General features: G+C 53.3%; 1 protein-coding gene across 1 annotated transcript; it reads right to left on the bottom strand.

The window, feature by feature from the left end:
* Positions 1 to 6: 6 nt before the first annotated feature.
* OSR1 (odd-skipped related transcription factor 1) lies at positions 7 to 6,963 on the bottom strand. The gene is made up of 3 exons (XM_077750979.1): positions 6,720 to 6,963; positions 1,522 to 2,221; positions 7 to 764 (listed from the first exon to the last, which is right to left on the bottom strand). Exons 2-3 carry the CDS (start codon positions 2,187 to 2,189, stop codon positions 629 to 631), a joined length of 804 nt encoding a protein of 267 aa, XP_077607105.1. The 5' UTR covers positions 2,190 to 2,221; positions 6,720 to 6,963; the 3' UTR covers positions 7 to 628.
* Between the last annotated feature and the right edge of the window lie 10,713 nt (positions 6,964 to 17,676).

A 17,676-nucleotide genomic window follows, 5' to 3' on the forward strand; every position in this document is an offset into this window, starting at 1 on the left:
GCCCAAGGCCCCCGCCCCGCCGTCCGCCCTCCGAGTCCGAGGGCCCCCGGCCGACCGGCTGCGGAGCAGGGAGGGGGCGCTCCGCGGCCCCGCGCTCCCAGGCCCGGCGGCTGAAGCAGATACACGGATTACACTTTTGCAGGCTCCCGGGGTGGGGATGGGGACGGGAGGAGGGGGTGGAATCTGAAAAAGCNCGCACAGAACTTCCTTCCCTCTCCCCTCTCTCTCCGCAGGCAGAATTACAAGCTTATATGGTCAAAGAAAAAAAAAATAATAAAGAAAACGTATAAAATAACAATAGAAAAAGTAATACTTCTGGGAGAGGCGCCGCTGCGGCTCCGCGGAGCTTTCGGTCTTTTTTTTAAATGCAGTTTCCCTTCCGCCACGTGAGTACCGCCTTTTGGCCAAGACTTTAGCCGCGTCCTGGGGGAGCCGCCCGGGCGGCTGGGGTCACGGCTCCGGGCGGGGCTCTCAAGTTCCGCGTGCGCCCGGGACCCAAGGGACAAGTCTGGGATAGGGGAAGGTCCCAGGAGTCCCTCCCGCTGCCCGCCAGAGTCGCCTGTGGCTTCTGGTCCCTCTGGAGGAGGGGGCAGCGTGACCCGGGGTCCTGGTGACCTGGAGGCTGTCTTTAGCATTTGATCTTGGAGGTTTTGAGCTCCTTCACCTGTGAGTGTAGCGTCTTGTGGACAGCGAGAGTCCTGGACTGGCAGAATCCTTTCCCACACTCTTGACACTTGAAAGGCTTCTCTTTGGAGTGAATGTATCTGAAAGCAAAAACAGAATTAATCTTTGCAAAATGATGTAATGTTATAAACAGTTATCTCAGATCCCCTCCCACTGCAAGAGGAGCTTGACCTCAAAAGAAAGGGGGTGGGGGGCACCTGGGGAGGAGCGGGCAAAATGCTGTTTGTGGATAGAGTAGGGAGGTGACAGAAACCTGCAGGCAATATCTGATCCATCTGATACGTCACCGGTCCAGCTAGGCCCACCCCTGCCTTCCCCAGGAGGGGCAAGCGCTGTCTCCTTATAAGGTCTGGGTTAACAATAAAGGTGAACGAGGGGGCCTAGGGGCAGGAGGGACAATTTGCTGGAGCTGTGCCGTCCAAGTGGGCAGCCACTAGCCACATGTGGTTATTAACACGAAAATTAAGTAAAACTAAAAACTTAATTTCACAGTCACAGTAGTTGCGCATTGTAAGTGCTCTGGGGTCACTTGCATCACGGGTCGCACTGTCCATCACCGCATAAACTTGTACTGGACAGTGCTTGCAGATCCGCAGATGGAGGAAGGGGTGAGAAAGCTGCGTGTGCCTGTCTGCAGCTCATGGAGACCTGACTTATTCTCCCCATGCTCTCTCCACCCATGCTCCAAGAATTTACCCTTGCGCCTTGTATGGCTTCCTTTACGATGTCAGAGAATCCGTGAGGCCTGAGAGCCCCAGCGAGGCTCAAGAACCATGTCATTAGGGAGGAGGATGGGGAGGACCGTGACAGCTTTGGGTGGGGGGGCACCCACAGTACCTGTGGTCCCGTAGGTGGTCTTGCCTCCGGAAAGCTTTGTGGCAGATGTCACACGTGTACGGCCGCTCATCGGTGTGCGTCCGCTCATGTATAAGGAGGTTGTACGACTTCGTGAAGTGACGGCCACAGAACTTGCAGACGAACTCCTTCTTGGTCTTGGAAGGCAGGCGTCCCCTCGTGGGCTTCTTTTCGGGGGACAGCTTGGTTACATCCAGGAGGGCGCCTAGCCCACCAGCGGGGGAGCCAGGACCCTCCCCCCGGCCAAGCTTGGACGGATCCTCTTGCGTGGCGGCCAAGGCCAGGTTGGCAAAATCAAAGCGCGGCTTGGTCTTGAGCGCAGAGGGGCCGCTGCCTCCAACGGTGATCTCAGGCTTAGGCTGGATTACGTGAGGAAACCAGGGAAAGGCGGGCAGTTGGAAGCGTGTGTCCACCAGGCTGGACATGGCGCCCGGGACCTTGGAGAAGGAGGAGCGCGGCAAGTGCATGGCAGGGTAGCCCAGCGTCCACTGGTGCAGGTGCACAGCGTGCAGTGCACTGAAACCGTACAGATTAGGCAGGTGGTCCGAGGGCACCGTGGGCAGGCCGTTCACCGCCTGAAGGAAGGAGTAGTTGGTGAGCTGCAGGGATGGATGAATGGGCACTGGCGCTGGCAAGGTTTTGCTGCCCATGGTGGTAGCTGCAGTGGGTTCTCAATCGCAATCTGCAAGGAAAGAAGAAAAAAAGAAGGAAGAGAAAAAGAGAAGTTCAGAGTAGGTCACCCTCTTTAGGAATTCCAGCTCAGCCACACCCTCTCTGTCCCCCAGGGCAGACGCTGGGAGTCTGAGACCCCACTGAGGGAACCCACTGCCATCACAGAGAAGATGGAACCCTCTCGGATGCAACGGCTCCCTCCAAATGGCCTTGGCAGAGACACACAACTTGCTACAGAAACCAGCAGGAAACTAAATCCTATGCTATGCAACCGACTTAAATGAGGGTCTACAGTGTACAGAGCACAGAGAAAGGCAGAAACACAGGGGTTGTGTGGAAATATACATCCACACAAGCCTGAGTCAACACTGAATTGCACTCTCCTGCGCAGAGAATGGGAACTTGGAAGCACACTTACATGTTCATGTGCAGATAAACAAACAGAAATGCGCAGTGACAGATAAACAGCAGTGACAGATAAACACAGATTCACACGTTCTGAAGCAGAGTTGACAACAAGGTGCAAAGATAAACTGAGGGGATCAGTGTTGTACTCTTAAACAAAATGCAGGAACTGGCGTGAATGTGTTCCTGCACGCGCCTGAGCTCACACACACATACACACACCGTGGATTGCACGGAACCCATGCAGGGATCCCGGAGAGACAGCACACATACAAACACACACAGATTTGTACATCTCTGGCTCCTATGCATTCAGCTCTAATGATCTTCAGTTTGGCTTCTAGAAGCCATGTCGTCTTTCTCTTTAAAGCTCTCAACTTTGACCTCAAATTTGCTTCTTTGCCTCACGATTAATGAGCCCTGTTGACACCACCCTGTGCAGCTGCTTTTGGACTGACTCCTTACCTTAGCCCCTGGGAATTGCCTTTGCTTCAGTGAGGACACTGACACCCATATTCACTTACTCATTCAGTCAAACATCTGCAGGCTCATACAAGGGGACTTCAGTGCCCTCCCTACCCCATAACACAGGGGGCAGTGTCTCTGGGCTCTGGGATGTTTGTGTGCGCAGTGACACCTGGGCAGGTGGGTATGCCTGTGAGCCAGGCCTCAGCTTTTATGATCTCTGTGCCCTCCAACTGCAAGGCCAGGAAGTTGAAGTGACCAGAAGTCTGGCATCTCCTGGCATCTCCTGGTGGGGCTCTCCAGCCTCCGTGGACAGGTCTGGGTTCTGCAGCGAGACCTTTCATCTCCATGCCTCCCAGACATTCTATTCAGTCTGTCCAGTGGAGGCAACAACATGGAGAAATAAAAGTAGAAAGTACGCGGGGCTCTTGGGAGGCTCAAGTGCTGACCTCTCTCAGCTCTGAGCTGAGGGCTACTCGAGAAGTCACTGAGGCAGCAGGGGGCTTGGGGCGTCCTTCTTTGCCTGTCTCAATCCCTTGCTGCCCACATTTTCCTTTACCCCCCATGCCCCCTCTTCTCTTCCTCAGATTGCTGCTCTAACCCTCAGTAAGCCCCCCTTCCTGGGTTGTGCGGGCCACTGCACCGCTCCTTCCCACAGCTGGCTGCTGACACCGCCCAGGCAGCTCCCCTAGGCTAGCTTACCCTCAGCCCAAGGCCCCGAGGCCCAGTCCGACTCCGCAGCATTTCACTGCCGCAAAGCTCTCCTGGGAGATTGCCTGGCCCCTTCAGGAAGAAGTATGGACAATCTTGACGCAGAAACCCTTTTCCTTGGAAGCTGGCAGCGAAGTCACTGGCTGAATAGCGGGCCCTAGAGAAAGAGGTTCTGCAGGAAGGTGTAAAACGCGAAAAGCCTGAGGAGATTTCTTCCCACTATAGGTTACATTAGTAACCAGATGAAAAACCAGCGGAAAAGCAGCAATTCAGCCTGGGGGCCTGAGGATCCGCGCTCAGTAGCAGGAGTGCTCACCCCCCACGGAAGAGCCAGGGCCTCCCTACCAATCTTCCCTGCGGCTTGGATCACTGGTGGTCGGTGCTCCTACAGCGCTGAGATCATCCTGGAGCGCTAAGACCCCGCGAAGCAAAATGCGAAGTGGGCCAGAGAGAAAGCAGGGGCGGGTTGGGGCTGGGGAGCAGAGGGGAGGGAGAAAGAGAACGCTCGCCAATTTAAAATGTTGGCCCAGATTTAGGTGATTAGGTGAGGTGAGCGCTCTTTGATTGGCTGTCACCCCTTCTTCCCCTCTAGGCGCTGGAAATCAGATCCTTATCTCCTGCTCCCCGAGCCCGACGGGCGCCTCGGGTGCCTCCGCTTCCTCCCCTCGGTGCTCGGCCCATCGCGGGCCGGGCGAGCGGCGGTGGCGGCGGGGCGGTGGGCTGCAAAGGGCCCGAGACCTCACGGTGCTCCCCACCCCCACCCCCCGGGGTGGGGAGGGAGCCACTGAGGTCGGGTATCGAGCTGGCCTCCCCTCAGGAGCGGAGGAGACCTGGGCTCCGCAGGGGGAGGGGGCTTTTGCAGCCATCGCAGCTCCTGTGAGCCCACCTTTCCGGGCTATCTGCCCGATCTTGTTTCCCCCAACACTCAATTTATTTTCTTCAGCAGCGCAGCCAGTTTCTTATTTTCTGCCGCATTCCGAGGCCAGGGCTCCCCCGGCTCTCGCCAACGACTTTCCCGGGGACGAAATTCGTTCGAAACGTGGCTCCTTACACTAGTACCCAGAATGGGCCAAATGTACGATCCGGTTTCAGGCGGTCAACTAAGAGAAAAACACGGTCTCACACTCGCCCCTCCAGTCGGAGAGGATGAACGGACTCCCAGCCCCTCCGAGTCCCGTTGCCCTGGCGCGGGGGACCCTCGTGTGAACGCTTTAGATTCTGAAACGCGAGGGCATACANCCTCGGGATCGGGGAGGTGCGGGTAAAATCCCGACTACACGCAGCAGAAGCAATTCGCGCTTCCAAGCCGGGTCCCTGCGCAGCCCGGCGCTCCTTCCCTCGCACGGTCGAGCGCCAATCCCAGGTCTGCAGCCAGCCCTCCGCCGGGCATTAATGAAGTGTGCAGAGTCTATTAAAGTGGTTTATTCGGGGCTAATTGAGCGTGAGCGAGTTAACTGCTTGCATTAATGAGGACCGAGTGAGCTTCACGAGCTTGCGCCTGGAGGAGCCCAGCAGCAGCCCCAGAAAATCATCCTTGACATCGAATCCCCAGCACGCGTGGTGACAGGCGTCCAGGCCCCTTGTGGGAGGCCTGACCACCACCGGATCCTTCGGTTGACTTCTCCCAACGAACGAGATCGAACGAACCCTTCGGCTAGGCGGCCATCCCTCGGCATCTAAACGCCGCTGCGTCCTTAGCGGTCTGCTCCCCAGTCTTACTGACGCCGCAGTTACTTGGAGGAGCCTCGGACAGGACGTCTACCCACCGGTCTCCCCTCGTCCCTGTCAGCCCTGGTCTTCTCTAGGAGGCCGTGAACCTGGGAGGCCAACTTGCTTTGCACGTGGTTCCTGTTCCCCAAAGGCAGCGCGCGGCTCTTAGCCCGGTTGAAATTTACCAAATTGTGGCAACAAAGAAACCCTCGCAGCTACTTTACGCTCGGAGAGCCCATCCCGCTACTGCTCGAGCTGCTGAAAAAGGACTGGATGTGGGTTTTCGTTCTGCTGAACCGAGACACTTCGGGAAAGAAAGCAGTTCCGCAGGCAGCCCCTTCCCTCTTCCCCTCTCTCCTCCGGCTTCCCCCCTTCTCTCCTGAAGGCTGAGTTAGGGGACAGTCAGGGGTTGGAAACGAATCCTTGCCTTATAAGCCCCAAGCCGGAGACATTCACGGCACACGCAGCGTTTCCGCTACTTGGGCGTGCGGGTCTCCAACGGGGAAACGGTGCCCGCGCCCCCCTGCACGCTTCCCTGAACCGAGGCAGTCGCAGGTGACCCCCCCCCAGGCCTTGGCCACACAGAGCAATCGTCCTACAGAGAACACCCCGAAGTCAGAGCAGAAGTGCGAGGTGAGCCAGGCACGCAGCCCCGCGCTGCGGGTCCCGGAGGCCCGATACCTGAGCGCAACTACGCCCAACAACAGAGTTGCCGCGAAAGCGCGATCCTGCTGGGGCGTGCACCTGTCCCCGCGCCGTCGGCTGCGGCCGGGGCCACGCATCCAACCCCTCTTCCTTCTTCGTCAGCTAAAGTAGGTCACACCGCGCTAGGCGTGCGTCTCGGGAAAGTTCTTGCCCGCTGGAGTTTCTTCGGTTTCTTAGAGGGGGGCCCGCAGGCCGACTTCCCAAGTCCGCGGGCATCTCGCCGCGGATTCCTAGGAGTCGGGCCGCGCGAGGGGCCGTGGTGGAGTCCCGCCCCCTCACTCCCCGGAGGTCAGGGGCCGAAGACCCCGCGCGCGCAGTCCCCGAGCCGGCACCCCCACCCACCCCGGGCTGCAGCCGCTCTGACTTTCACTAAGGTCCTGCAGCCTCCGTGTGGCAGGAGGAGCTTCCTAGTGGGACGCAGAGAGGAGACACCGGCCGCGCGGTGCCAGGGGGCCCGGGAGCGCTGCCCGCATCCCCCCTCGCCGAGTAGGGGCTCCCAGGACTGCAGTTACCTTGTTCCGCCGCGGTCCCGGGCTGAGGGAGTCGCTGGGGCTCCCCTGCGGGGGACCCGGGAAGCCAGAGGCGCTGGATTCCGCAGGCACCCCCGGAGCTCCCGAGTCCTGGCCCCTCTCTGGCTGCGGGGACTCCGAGCGCCCGACGCTCGCGAGCGCGCCGCTGCCCCGGAGCCCTGCCCTCCGGGGGATGGGGAGCCCCGCTCGCAGCTCCCCGGTTGGGTCTGAACCGGGAGCGGCTGAGAACTTGCTGGGGAGAGACCGAGCTCCGACTCACTCATCCCTTAGCACCGAGCCGCCTACTTATTTTAATCCACCACCCTCCTCCGTCCCTCCCTCCTTCTCCCTCCCGCCTCCCCTTGCCTCGGGATTCCTCCCCTCCCTCGCCGGTCCCCCAACCCTGCCCTGCGCCTGCGCACTGAGAGACAAAGTTTTGCTGACCCGGGCAGCCGACTTTGGCAGCTGTGTTCACTTTGCCCCGGCCTCCCCGGACCCGCGTCCCCTGCTTTTCGGTCCTGTGCGACCCCTTTTGCATTGTTAGGCCCGCTGGGTCACCCCCGGAGTGCCAGAGGCAACAGCCTCAACCAGAGGAGGCCAGGCTGAAAGTGCGCACTTCTTGGTCCTATCCCTTCGCACCTGGGACTCAAGCCTGTGCAGGGGTGCGGCTGGGAGTCACCCCGGGATCCCTGCGCCGCGGCGTGGACTCCAGCGCACTGTGGCCCCTGGCAGAGTCGCCCTTTCTCCCAGAATCCTTTCCCAGAGGCGGCGGGCCCTGGGTATCCAGGAGCGCTCCCTGCCAGGGCAGTAACCCGGACCTGAATGCCTCGGGCTGACCCCAGGCTCTGGCTTGTGGAGTTGGGTGGAAAGATCAGAGGTGGAGGCCGGGGGAAGGAGGGCAAGACAGTTATTGGAATCCCAAACCCTCTGGGATTCCATCCTAACGTACAGTGTAGCCCCCAATCACCCATTCATTGGTTTGGGGAGTTTGGAGAGCAAGCTGCAAGGATCCTCAGCTCCCGGAACCCTAAGGCCGAGGAGCTGGTTCGGGTGGCATTTGGGACCTACCAGGGGTCAGGATTCTGGCTTCAAGAAATTCTGTCTTCACTCCTTCTGCCTTAGGGCAGCATCCCTACCTTACTGACTAGGGGGCTCCGGGAGCTGCCCTCCAGCTGACCCCAGCCCTGACTCTCTCTGCCACCTCTCTGGAACACTGGGTCCTGGGTTCAGGAGGAGGCGATGGCTTCCCAGGGCCTGGGTGGGTGCAGTGTTCGCACCAGGGTTGTGGCTGAGTGCCTCACCCAGCCCTGTGGGAGCAGGGTCCTGGCCTCAGTGGGTCTCTAGCACATCCATACTGTGTCTCTGGGGACGAAATGCTGCTAAGTCCAGCTTTTCTCTGAAAATCTTATGTGACTTTTTTAGGATGTCAATCCCTGGGAAATGATAGTGGAAATGTCCCCCCAAAAGACATAGTTGTAGAAGACCCTTGCCTTATCCACGGGGCTGCAGGACAGAACCTGGGCTCTAGCCCCTGGGTAACTTTGACTTGGGTGGAGAGGAGGAAAGGGCGAGGTGCAGTTTTTGCCCCAAAGGGACTGCACTCATCCCCGCCTCGCCTCCGATTAGTGCTGGAGTGAGGGACCCCTGTAGGTTTGCCTGTGCAGCTGGAGTCTTAGCAGCTGCCAGCATGGGGCGACATTCTGGCCAGGGAGAGGATCCTTGGGAGCACAGAGGAGCTGAGATCACCCCCTTCCCTGAGATTCCAAGGCAGCAAGTTCCAAGAGCAGGCGAAGGCCTGGAAGGAAAGCCCAGCAGGGTGTTCCGGGCTTGTGCTCGCTCCTACCTTAGTCCAGGGAATTTGCTTGTACCAGGGCTCTCCTAGGAGATAAAGCTCAAGAACCTCCATTAGCAGCAATGAAAGAGAGGTCTCCAGAGTTGGCCCTCTGGCTGTCCAGAATGCTTAGGAAATGCCCCCTTAGAAGAGGACATGCAGGTGGGACGGAGCCTCCTGGGGTGTCCAAACCCCGACTCCTGCTCAGAACTCCACACAGCGGGACTGTTTCCTCCATCTTTCCACGTGCCTCTCTCTTATGCATCAGGGCCCTTGGCTAACATGCTGCAAAGACTTGTAGAAATCTCTAGGTAGTGGGAATGTTAAAGAAAGGACCATGAAACTGGGTTGTTTAATGCCACTTTTCCCAGGTTATCTGGAAAACTGATTTGGACTCAGGCCAAATCCTGGAATTTAGCGGGTGTAGGGTAAGATGGGGACGCAGGGTTGGAGCTGGCCCCTGACGACACAGCATTGGGTCCAGTTCTGGCTGCATCTCCTAGAGCTAGTCTGCAAGGCAGGACAGGGTGAGAGACATGGGACCCTGGCACAGCCGGGGCAAAGACAGGCCTGTTTCAGATTCCTGCCTTTGGAAGATGATCCTTCTAGGTCTCAGGTGGGGAGAAACAACCCCAGAAACTCCGGGAATGAAATTAAAGATTTGTTAATGGCTCAAGAGTCCTCCGCCACAATCTGAGCTCCCAAGGGGGTGACCCACAAGCTATGGCCACAGTCTCCACTGCAAGCCAACCAAGTTCAGGTTCCCTTTGAATACGGCAGCAGAAGCAGCCCAGGAAGCTAAGAACCCCTCTGCTCTCCTTCCAGGGGAAACAGGGGTGCATCCCCTCCCCCGCCTATATAAGAGAAACTAATCAGCCCAAAGCAGGGTCGCAGTGCTATGCCTGGACTCCAGCTTGAATGAATTGAGGAAGGAAGGACCCAGGACACCTAAAGGTTTCCAGGTGACTTTTTAGCGAAGTCAGATTCATTTAGGACTTGCAAGGACATCACTTTTCGAATTTACTAAACTTCTTCAGAAGCCAGAACCCAACCATCCTACGGCCCCCCGGAGCACACTGCAGGTGACGAAACTTTTGTCTGGCCACGTATCCCATTCCGGGCGTCCAGAGCACTCCGCCAGTCTCGGCTGCAGCCTCTGCTGGCTGTCGGCTCACGCTGTAGACAAGACCGGAGCAAACTTTCCCCACCACTCCTCTACTCCTGCTGGCCATCCTGCCCCTATCGCCTGCAGGGCAGAACCGCGGATGCCCAAGGGGTCCCTGTCTTGTCTTGAACTGAACACCCTTGGGAAAAGGTCCCCACACTAGCTCCCGGGCCTCCAAGTCCCGGTTACCCCTCACCCCGCAGGTGGGGTCCAGCAGGGATCAATACCCCTGGGGGATGCCTGCCGAGACACCGGATGCTTTGTTCCCAGTCCCCCAGCGAGCCCTGCCGCACATTCTCTGGGCGCACTTGGGGGTGTGACAGCCTCTGCTGGTCTCCCTGAAGCAACCCCAGCTCCTCTCGGAGCCTCTCCTTAATGGGAAGGAAAGAGCCCCAGCCTGTCCTCCGAGTGAAAACTGAACAGCTTCCAGAAAATTAACTAGAACGTGGCCTCTATCGCTTTGGGGTGTTTCTGATAAAAAGAAAATGAACCCCATTTCTCCCTACTCCCCAGCCACACAAAAATTACCTCATTTTTTTTTTAAACATGGAATTTACTTAGCACTTGAGAGGTTTTGCTCCCAATGCAAGCTTTCCTGTAACTACTTTGTGGACAATTGGGGCTCTGCTCATTTGACCCCCCCTTTATGCATGTACAGAGCTTTCAAATAACCTGGAGATTTAGGTATCCCTCTGTAATCATTTAGATGATGGATTGTAATGGCTCAATAGTTCCTTTGGAACCATTACGATCAATCAGGTCAAAATCCAGCTTCAGGGAGAACGTTTTTAAGCGGGGGAGGTAGGTAACACGACATCCACACACACACTTGTACAGATAACATGCTCTGATAACGTACAAACAACTCCAGAGTCTTAGGAGAATAGATCCCAGGTGAACCCAAGAGTCGTGTTTATTGTGACAGCGACAGACAAGTTACAGTATCAAAACTGAAAGGGAAAGTGAACTGTGTTTCCAGGCAGTTCCCGTTTCGTAAGTTCTTTATGAGACCCTACGTAGTTTGTAACTATTTGTCACCTTAACAAATGTAACAATGCACATATGCACAGAGCTACCCTTAGTTCATAAGAATGTATATGAAGCACCGATATTCACGTGAAACTGCTTGGATTCCGGGCATACTATCATCTGTAAAATGAAATGATGGCAATGCCTTATACTGTGAAGAGCATGTGTAAAATGTGCGTGAAAGGTGTGTGGTGAGCTTCCACTTTTTGTACAAGTATGAGTCGTCGATTTAGACACTTCGCATAGAATCTACGTTCTACGACTACTGAACTTCTCCTCTTCTCCAAGTGTGGAAATAAATGTATTAGAAACGAAGCAGTGTCTAATCAAATTGAGGATGACGAAGAAAAGTCCTGTTAACTGAACTGTGGATAGTTCGGGGGAAACACTTCGGAATAGAATTACCTTACCATACCCGCGGCGCTGCGTCTTTAACGGGCTACTTCGGCGGCGGTCGGCGCTGGAGGAATCCGCGTTCGCGGTAATTAAACATTTCCAGACACTGGAGGGTTATTATCTGCATAGCGATTTCCGGCGAAGGGACTCAGAGCTTGCCTGGCTGCGAAGTTTTATGCGGAGATTCGGGGAAGCAATCCTAAAGAAAACGCGCCACCTGCTGGCGAGCACGTGCACCTCCTGGTGTCCCTGCCTCCAACACTTGTCTTTATTGAATCTTACCTACGAGTGGGCTTTTTTTTTTTCCTCCTTTAATTTTCTTTTGTGACTTACGAAATTCGCCTTTACTCGTTTAAAACTACGCACACGCTTGTGCCTCCAAAGAACAAACAAAAGAGGGATTCCCTTTCTCCAGGGGTTTCTGGTTTTCCCTGCTCCAAAAACCAGATTTGTAAGTTTTTGTTTTCTTTTCAAGTAATCGGAAAGCCTTGGCAACTGTCTACCACCATTAGTTTCTGGCCCCGGGAAAAAACGACGAGCCAGGATCTGTAAGGCTTTTCTGCACTCTCCGCCGGAGCTGGGTCACTCTACCTTCCAGGTAGCTCCCAGGTTGCCCGAGAGGTGAGGAGAAGAGAGTCCATGCGCACCCCTCTCTCCACTGTTGGGAGCTGGGCAGTAAGGCCCCTCCCGTTCTGATTCTGGCTTTCTAAAGACCCGTAGGAGGGAAGAGAGGGAGTCTGCCTCGGTGAATTGGTTTCCCTTAAGCACGTGATGCTTTCTACGCCTGTCCCTCCTCCCAAGCTATGAGATTCCAGGTCCTTTGTTTCTCCCTTTCCATCCAAATTCCCTCACAGAATATTATAGCTGGACCCTTGCTTTTCCTTGGCATCAAAGATGCATCTTTTAATTGTTTTTTCTTTGGGGGGGGATGCCTGGATGGCTCAGTCAGTTAAGCATCTGATTCTTGGATTTTTTGCTCAAGTCATGATCTTGCAGTTTGTGAGTTCAAGCCCTGCATGGGGCTCCATACTGATAGTGTGGACCCTGCTTGGGATATTCTCTCTCCCCTTCTGTCTCTGCTCCTCCTTTGCTCATGTGCCTGGTCTCTCCCTCTCTTAAACTAAATAAATAAATAAATAAATAAATAAATAAATAAATAAATAAATAAATTTATTTTTGTTGAGAAGCAATTGACATACAACATTGTGTAAATTTAACATGTACAAGGTGTTGGTTTGATACATATGATACGTTACTGACTGCAATATGATTACCACCATACCCCTAACGTTTCTATCACTTTACAAAATTATCATGACTTTTTTGTGATGGAACACTTAGGATCTAATCTCTTAGCAACATTGAAGTTTATAATGCAGTACTGTTGACTATAATCGCAAAATTGTGTATTAGCTCTCCAGGACTTATACTGGTTGCAAGTCCCCAATTCTTCCATCCCCCAGACCCTGGTAACCACTATTCTATTCTCTGTCTTATGAGTTCAACGAAGATGCATCTTGATGCTTTCCTTCCTTGCCATCAAAGCTCCAGCTTTTCAGATAGGGACAGAAAGAGAGAAGTCTTCAGAATATATCCATTAATTGTGCTCTTTGGTCTGTCCTCTCCTCTGCCTATAGAAGAAAACAGGGTGCAGGAGCTTCAGCTATGTTGCTCCCACAGGAATCTGGCCACCTTCCTTATGTTTGAGAACCTATGTAGAGATAACAAGCTAGGGATTGAGGGAAAGACAGACGCCTTGGCCCTGCCCCATATTGTTAGAAGAAGGCTCCACTCACCTACGACCCATCACTCCCTTTGCTCCAGTAAGAGGTAGGGTCTCCCAGTTCCTTGTCCTGATCTTGCAGTGAGGGGAAGAAAGGAAAGGGACCCAACTTAGACACTCCAAAGAACTACCAAGGCCACCAGCCCTCCCTTAGGCGATGTGAAGCTCTGGGATGCCTCACCTTGATTCATGAATAAGGACACTCACTGCATAGGAGGAGATCAGGGGCTTCTGCCTCTTTTGTGTTTATGTAAGGAGTGCCTCCTAAGTGCAGACTGTCACGCTGAAGTAGTGCTGGCTTCCCAAAATGGTGGCCCAACTGAGAGAGAAGAGATTGCCTTTGGGAACTTGAAAGGCATCTAGATGCAGCTCTAAAAAGTGGTGATCCTCCTCTACCTGGTGTGACTGAAACCCAAGTACCAGCTTCAGGGAAGTGGTGGGGTGGGAAACTGGAATTGAGAATGTTCCAGAACATTAGTCCCTTCAGCAAATCCACAGTGACAAGCAAACTGTGAGAGGGCCATGCCCTCTGCTAGAAGAACCCCCTTGTTTCTCTGATTCCTGTGAAATCAGACTTCATAGGAGGAGAAAAAGTGGTATTTGTGGATCTGAGCCACATGATAGTGTAGGGCCGTATCTACACAGCGCAGGAAACCACACTCCCTATTTTAGCCAACCACAAGGGCCAGGCGCCCTTCCTCCACGGTCTCAGCCAGAAGTTGGTATGGACGCTGACAATACCAGCTTCTGCCATAGCTCCCTTTATTTCTAGGTGGCTCCAGGCAAATCCCCTTCTGATCATGCCTCCAATTCCCTACTCAGGAACCTTTCCTCTGAAGATGCTCTGAAGATAAGAGCATCTGCTGAAACCCTTTGAGCAAATACAAAATACAAAAGAAAAAAAGGGAAAGATATTAGCATATGGTTTTTCACTTCGGAATGACTAATAGCTGGGTTCCTTTGGTATATCAGGTGTTAGTTTGCATATCACATATGCAATAAAGAGGTGGAGGGAAAATTTAAAACTAGAGTGGTATTATCAGTATATTTTCAGGAATCATGACTTGGTTTGCCAAAAACTAGGTCTCTAACAAACATTTCAAAAGATTTATCTAAAGAAAAATGTCATGTATTCCAGTGGGGCTTGTTTCTTTCTTAATTTTCTGAGAAGTTATCCAAGGGGGAGTTGCAGAAAGCTCCTATGAATGGAAAAAGCTTGGTTCTCAATGCCTGGGGTCCTGCACAGGCAGCGAGGTGACTGGGAGCCTGGCACACCACAGCAGAAGGCTCGACATTGGGCACCTGAGTCTTAGCCTGATGCAAAGCCCACCCACTGGGGAAAGGAGGGATGAGGGAACGTCCCACAGCTCAGTTTGGGAGCTGGCCAGTCAGCTAATTCCTGCTGGGGTGGTAACCCACAGTTAACATACTCCTGGGTTAAGAAGGGGCTTTTCACAACCTTTGACACAGAGTCACTCCCAGAGTCTTTCCATGATGCAGATTTCTGGGTCCCATCCTCAGAGATTCTGATTCAGGAGACCACTGGTGAAGGATGACTCTGGCCCATGGTATATGGGTGTTGCTAAGGAGAATTCCAAGAATTGAAAAGTTATCCAGAGTCAAAGAAATGGCTCTTCACTGAAGTATTTTAGACACTTGAGTAGGCATTTCTTTTTGTGCGCCCCTCTTCTTTATCTGCAGGAGAAGAGAACTGTACCAGATACATTAACAAAAACCTTCTCAGCGCCTCAACTTTACGATTCCACTTCATGCATGCTGTAGACGGTGAGAGATTTGGTACAGGCGCTAGGGTCCTGACACGCATATCACGTGGGAAGCTCCATGCCACCCACATGTGGGATTTGTCCCATGAGAGAGCCAGCCTGGGTCTTGGGAAAAAAAACCACCCATGTCAGCCCACAGAGAAAAGGTCACTCTGGCAGGAGAGCTCCCTTGGGAACACAGATGCCTTGGAGAACCGACAAGCAAAGCTGCCCTGTAAAGTCGGGTTACACAGAGTCTGTAGTTGACTCTGTGGGTGTTACCAGAAACTGCGCGGAGAAGGCAAGTGCTGTGGGCTGAGGGGGGAATCCTCGGGCTGCCCACTCACCTGCACATTCTAGATTTTGTAACAGGACTGATGGTTATTCTCCACACAGAAGCAGTCTAGACAGCTGAATGGAAACACTACAATAGTTGATTATTCCCTGTGTTACTTGGGGTCAGGACATCAGGTCGTAGGCAATAGGGCTTTATTTTTTTAATGCTCTTCTTTCATTTTGACAATATTTTGAAATTTTGGCGGGGGAAGGTAAAAACTCACCTAAAAAACTCACTTAATTTTAAAAACCGTGGGAATTGTTGTGCATGAGTATTAGCAATTTTAATCACTGATCCTGTGTGTAGGTAAGGTAACACACATATCTCTTTGAAAGTGTTTATATTAATTTCCTTAAGCTAGGTATCTATAGGGTCCCTGGTTTGACCGGAAGGACCTTGGTCTTAACCACTAACACCAATGGAGTAACTTCCGTGAGGAAGGAACTCTGTGTGGGGCCTCCAGGAGGAGACATCATTCTTGTTACTCCTGATTTGCTAACAGAGAAGTGAGGTCCAGGAGCCTTCCGATGCACGAGGCCAAGGCTCCCTGGTGCAGTCCTGGGTGGGATGAAGCCTCAGAGGGCACAGCCGGACACAGTCTTCCATGGGCCCTCTCCCCTCCGGAGCTGGTGGGCCCCGCTCTCCGCGTCACCTGCCTGAATCCTCACAACAAACTAGAGAAGTCGGTACAACGATATTCTCACTTTCTGTCTGAGGAGATTTGACTCAGCAATATCACATAACGAGTCCCAATGTCACAGAGCTGGGTAAGTCTGGAGTCAGGACTTAAATGCAGTTGAGTCTGATTTCAAAGCCCAAGTTCATAATGAAGCACACACGGTCCTCAATTTGTGGCCTGACAGTGGCATCAGCATCCCTGTGGAACTTGCTAAAAATGCAGAAGCCCAGGTCCTGCCTCCAAACGACCGATGTGGAAGGTGCATTTTAGCAAGACCCCTGTCGCCCAGACTGTCTGCACACGAAAGTGTGTAGTGCGCAAAATTCTGACGCCCAGGTCCATTCTCTAACTGTGCTTGCTGTCTGCCCCAAACACAGGGTTTAATCTCTGCTTCTAGAAATAGAGAGGAAAAGCTCCTGGATGCACAAAATTAAATCAAAGCCACAGACTCTAGCTTAGAAAAATGGTAGCACCAAACCACAGGTTAAGACCCACAAACGCTGCTCTGGCCAAAGAGTAGGCAGTGTGGGCCGGCCCACCAACAAACTGCCTCTGGCCTTTCCCGTGGCCACTGTCCCGTCGGGCTCTCCAGACATTAGGGTGCCTGAGCAGAGCGTCCGCTGTTAAGCTGGGCACAGCTTCTCTATAAGAAGGACAGGCTTCAGAGCTTGCCTGAGGAGCTGGGCGATGAGAGATAAAGCAGACCTTGATGGTATTTTGGGAGCAAGGGTACTTGCCTCTACCTCCCACCCCCAAGTAGATGAGAAAATAAAAAGGGGCTCATAGGATCTTCTCTGGTGAGACATGAACTAACACAGTAACGCACGCATTATTGGTGATATCTACACATTAATAATGCATAGTTGATGAGTCATTCTGGCACAGATACTGTTTTGAAATTCCAAAGGCATCCACAATTAGGGATGGCATGTTAACATTACACAAAAGGTCGATCTCTCACAAATCCCAAAGCTCTTAAAAATGCACTTTTGTTTGATTACCCTGATCTCTGCCCAACTCAGTGTAACCATTATATCATCCTCATCAACACTCTGCCAACAAAGAGGAGCCGAGTCTCAGCAAGTGTGCCTCAGCTTCTCTTTTACCGCCCCCTTCTTGAAAATCAAATGCAGGAGATGCCTAAGTAGAACTGCGGTGGCCCAGGGCCTGCCATGCTGAGAGTGTCAGCAGAGCAGCACAGGGACATGGGGGGGGGGGGGGGGGGCNCCAGGTGTTTTCTCTTCCAGGAGCCCAGAGCTTTCGGGCTGGCCCCATTTGACTCTCTCCCTTCTTCTGAGGTTGGAGGGGTTGCAAGAATCACCACATCAAGGGAGATGTGCCTTTTAAGAGTAGGGTCTGGAAAGAATCATGTTTAACCTACAGGATTGGCATAGAAATGATGGAATTTGCCTCTATTCCAAAATGCACAGAGTATAAACTCTTGGAGGGAGCCTTAAACATGTCATCTTTGACACCTCCATTTCAGAGATGAGAAACTTGAACCTCCAAATATGATGTACCCAGTAATGTGACGGTGACTCGGAGCTAGCTTTCCTGACATCTGGTGGGTACTCTTTACATTTTGCTCCCTGCTCCCCATTGTTGTGAGTGAGTCCTGAGAGGGAAGGGTCTTCCAAGGGCCTCCTCTTGTTCTCCATCTTCAGAAGACAAAGGCTGTATTAGGCAATGACGTCCCTGGGGAGGAGGCCCTCGGTGAACCGGGCAGGCATGCTGCAGCATACGGAGCACGCTGCGGTATATGGATGCACCGACGGATGGCCCAGCCTGGGCTCTGGATGATTGCTGCTCAGTGCAGCAGCTTTATGAAAACATTAAATGTCATTACTTATTTCTTCATGTCCAAAATGTATACTTCAACATTTTTTCTCTGTAGACAAGTGTCACTTTTACTGCAATCTTCAGGCCAGATGTTCCTGGTATAAGTGGTAACAGCTGCCATGCTGGCAGACGTGTGGC

Source organism: Crocuta crocuta, unplaced genomic scaffold (assembly GCF_008692635.1).
Source record: "Crocuta crocuta isolate KB4526 unplaced genomic scaffold, BGI_CrCroc_1.0 scaffold129, whole genome shotgun sequence".
Lineage (NCBI taxonomy): Eukaryota > Metazoa > Chordata > Mammalia > Carnivora > Hyaenidae > Crocuta > Crocuta crocuta.

Bases quoted from the DNA above. Each gene is read 5' to 3' on its own strand.
- OSR1 (XM_077750979.1), bottom strand. From the start codon at position 2,189: ATGGGCAGCAAAACCTTGCCAGCGCCAGTGCCCATTCATCCATCCCTG. The intron at 765-1,521 runs GTACTGTGGGTG...TTTTGCTTTCAG, and splicing joins GACCACCTACGGGACCACAG to ATACATTCACTCCAAAGAGA.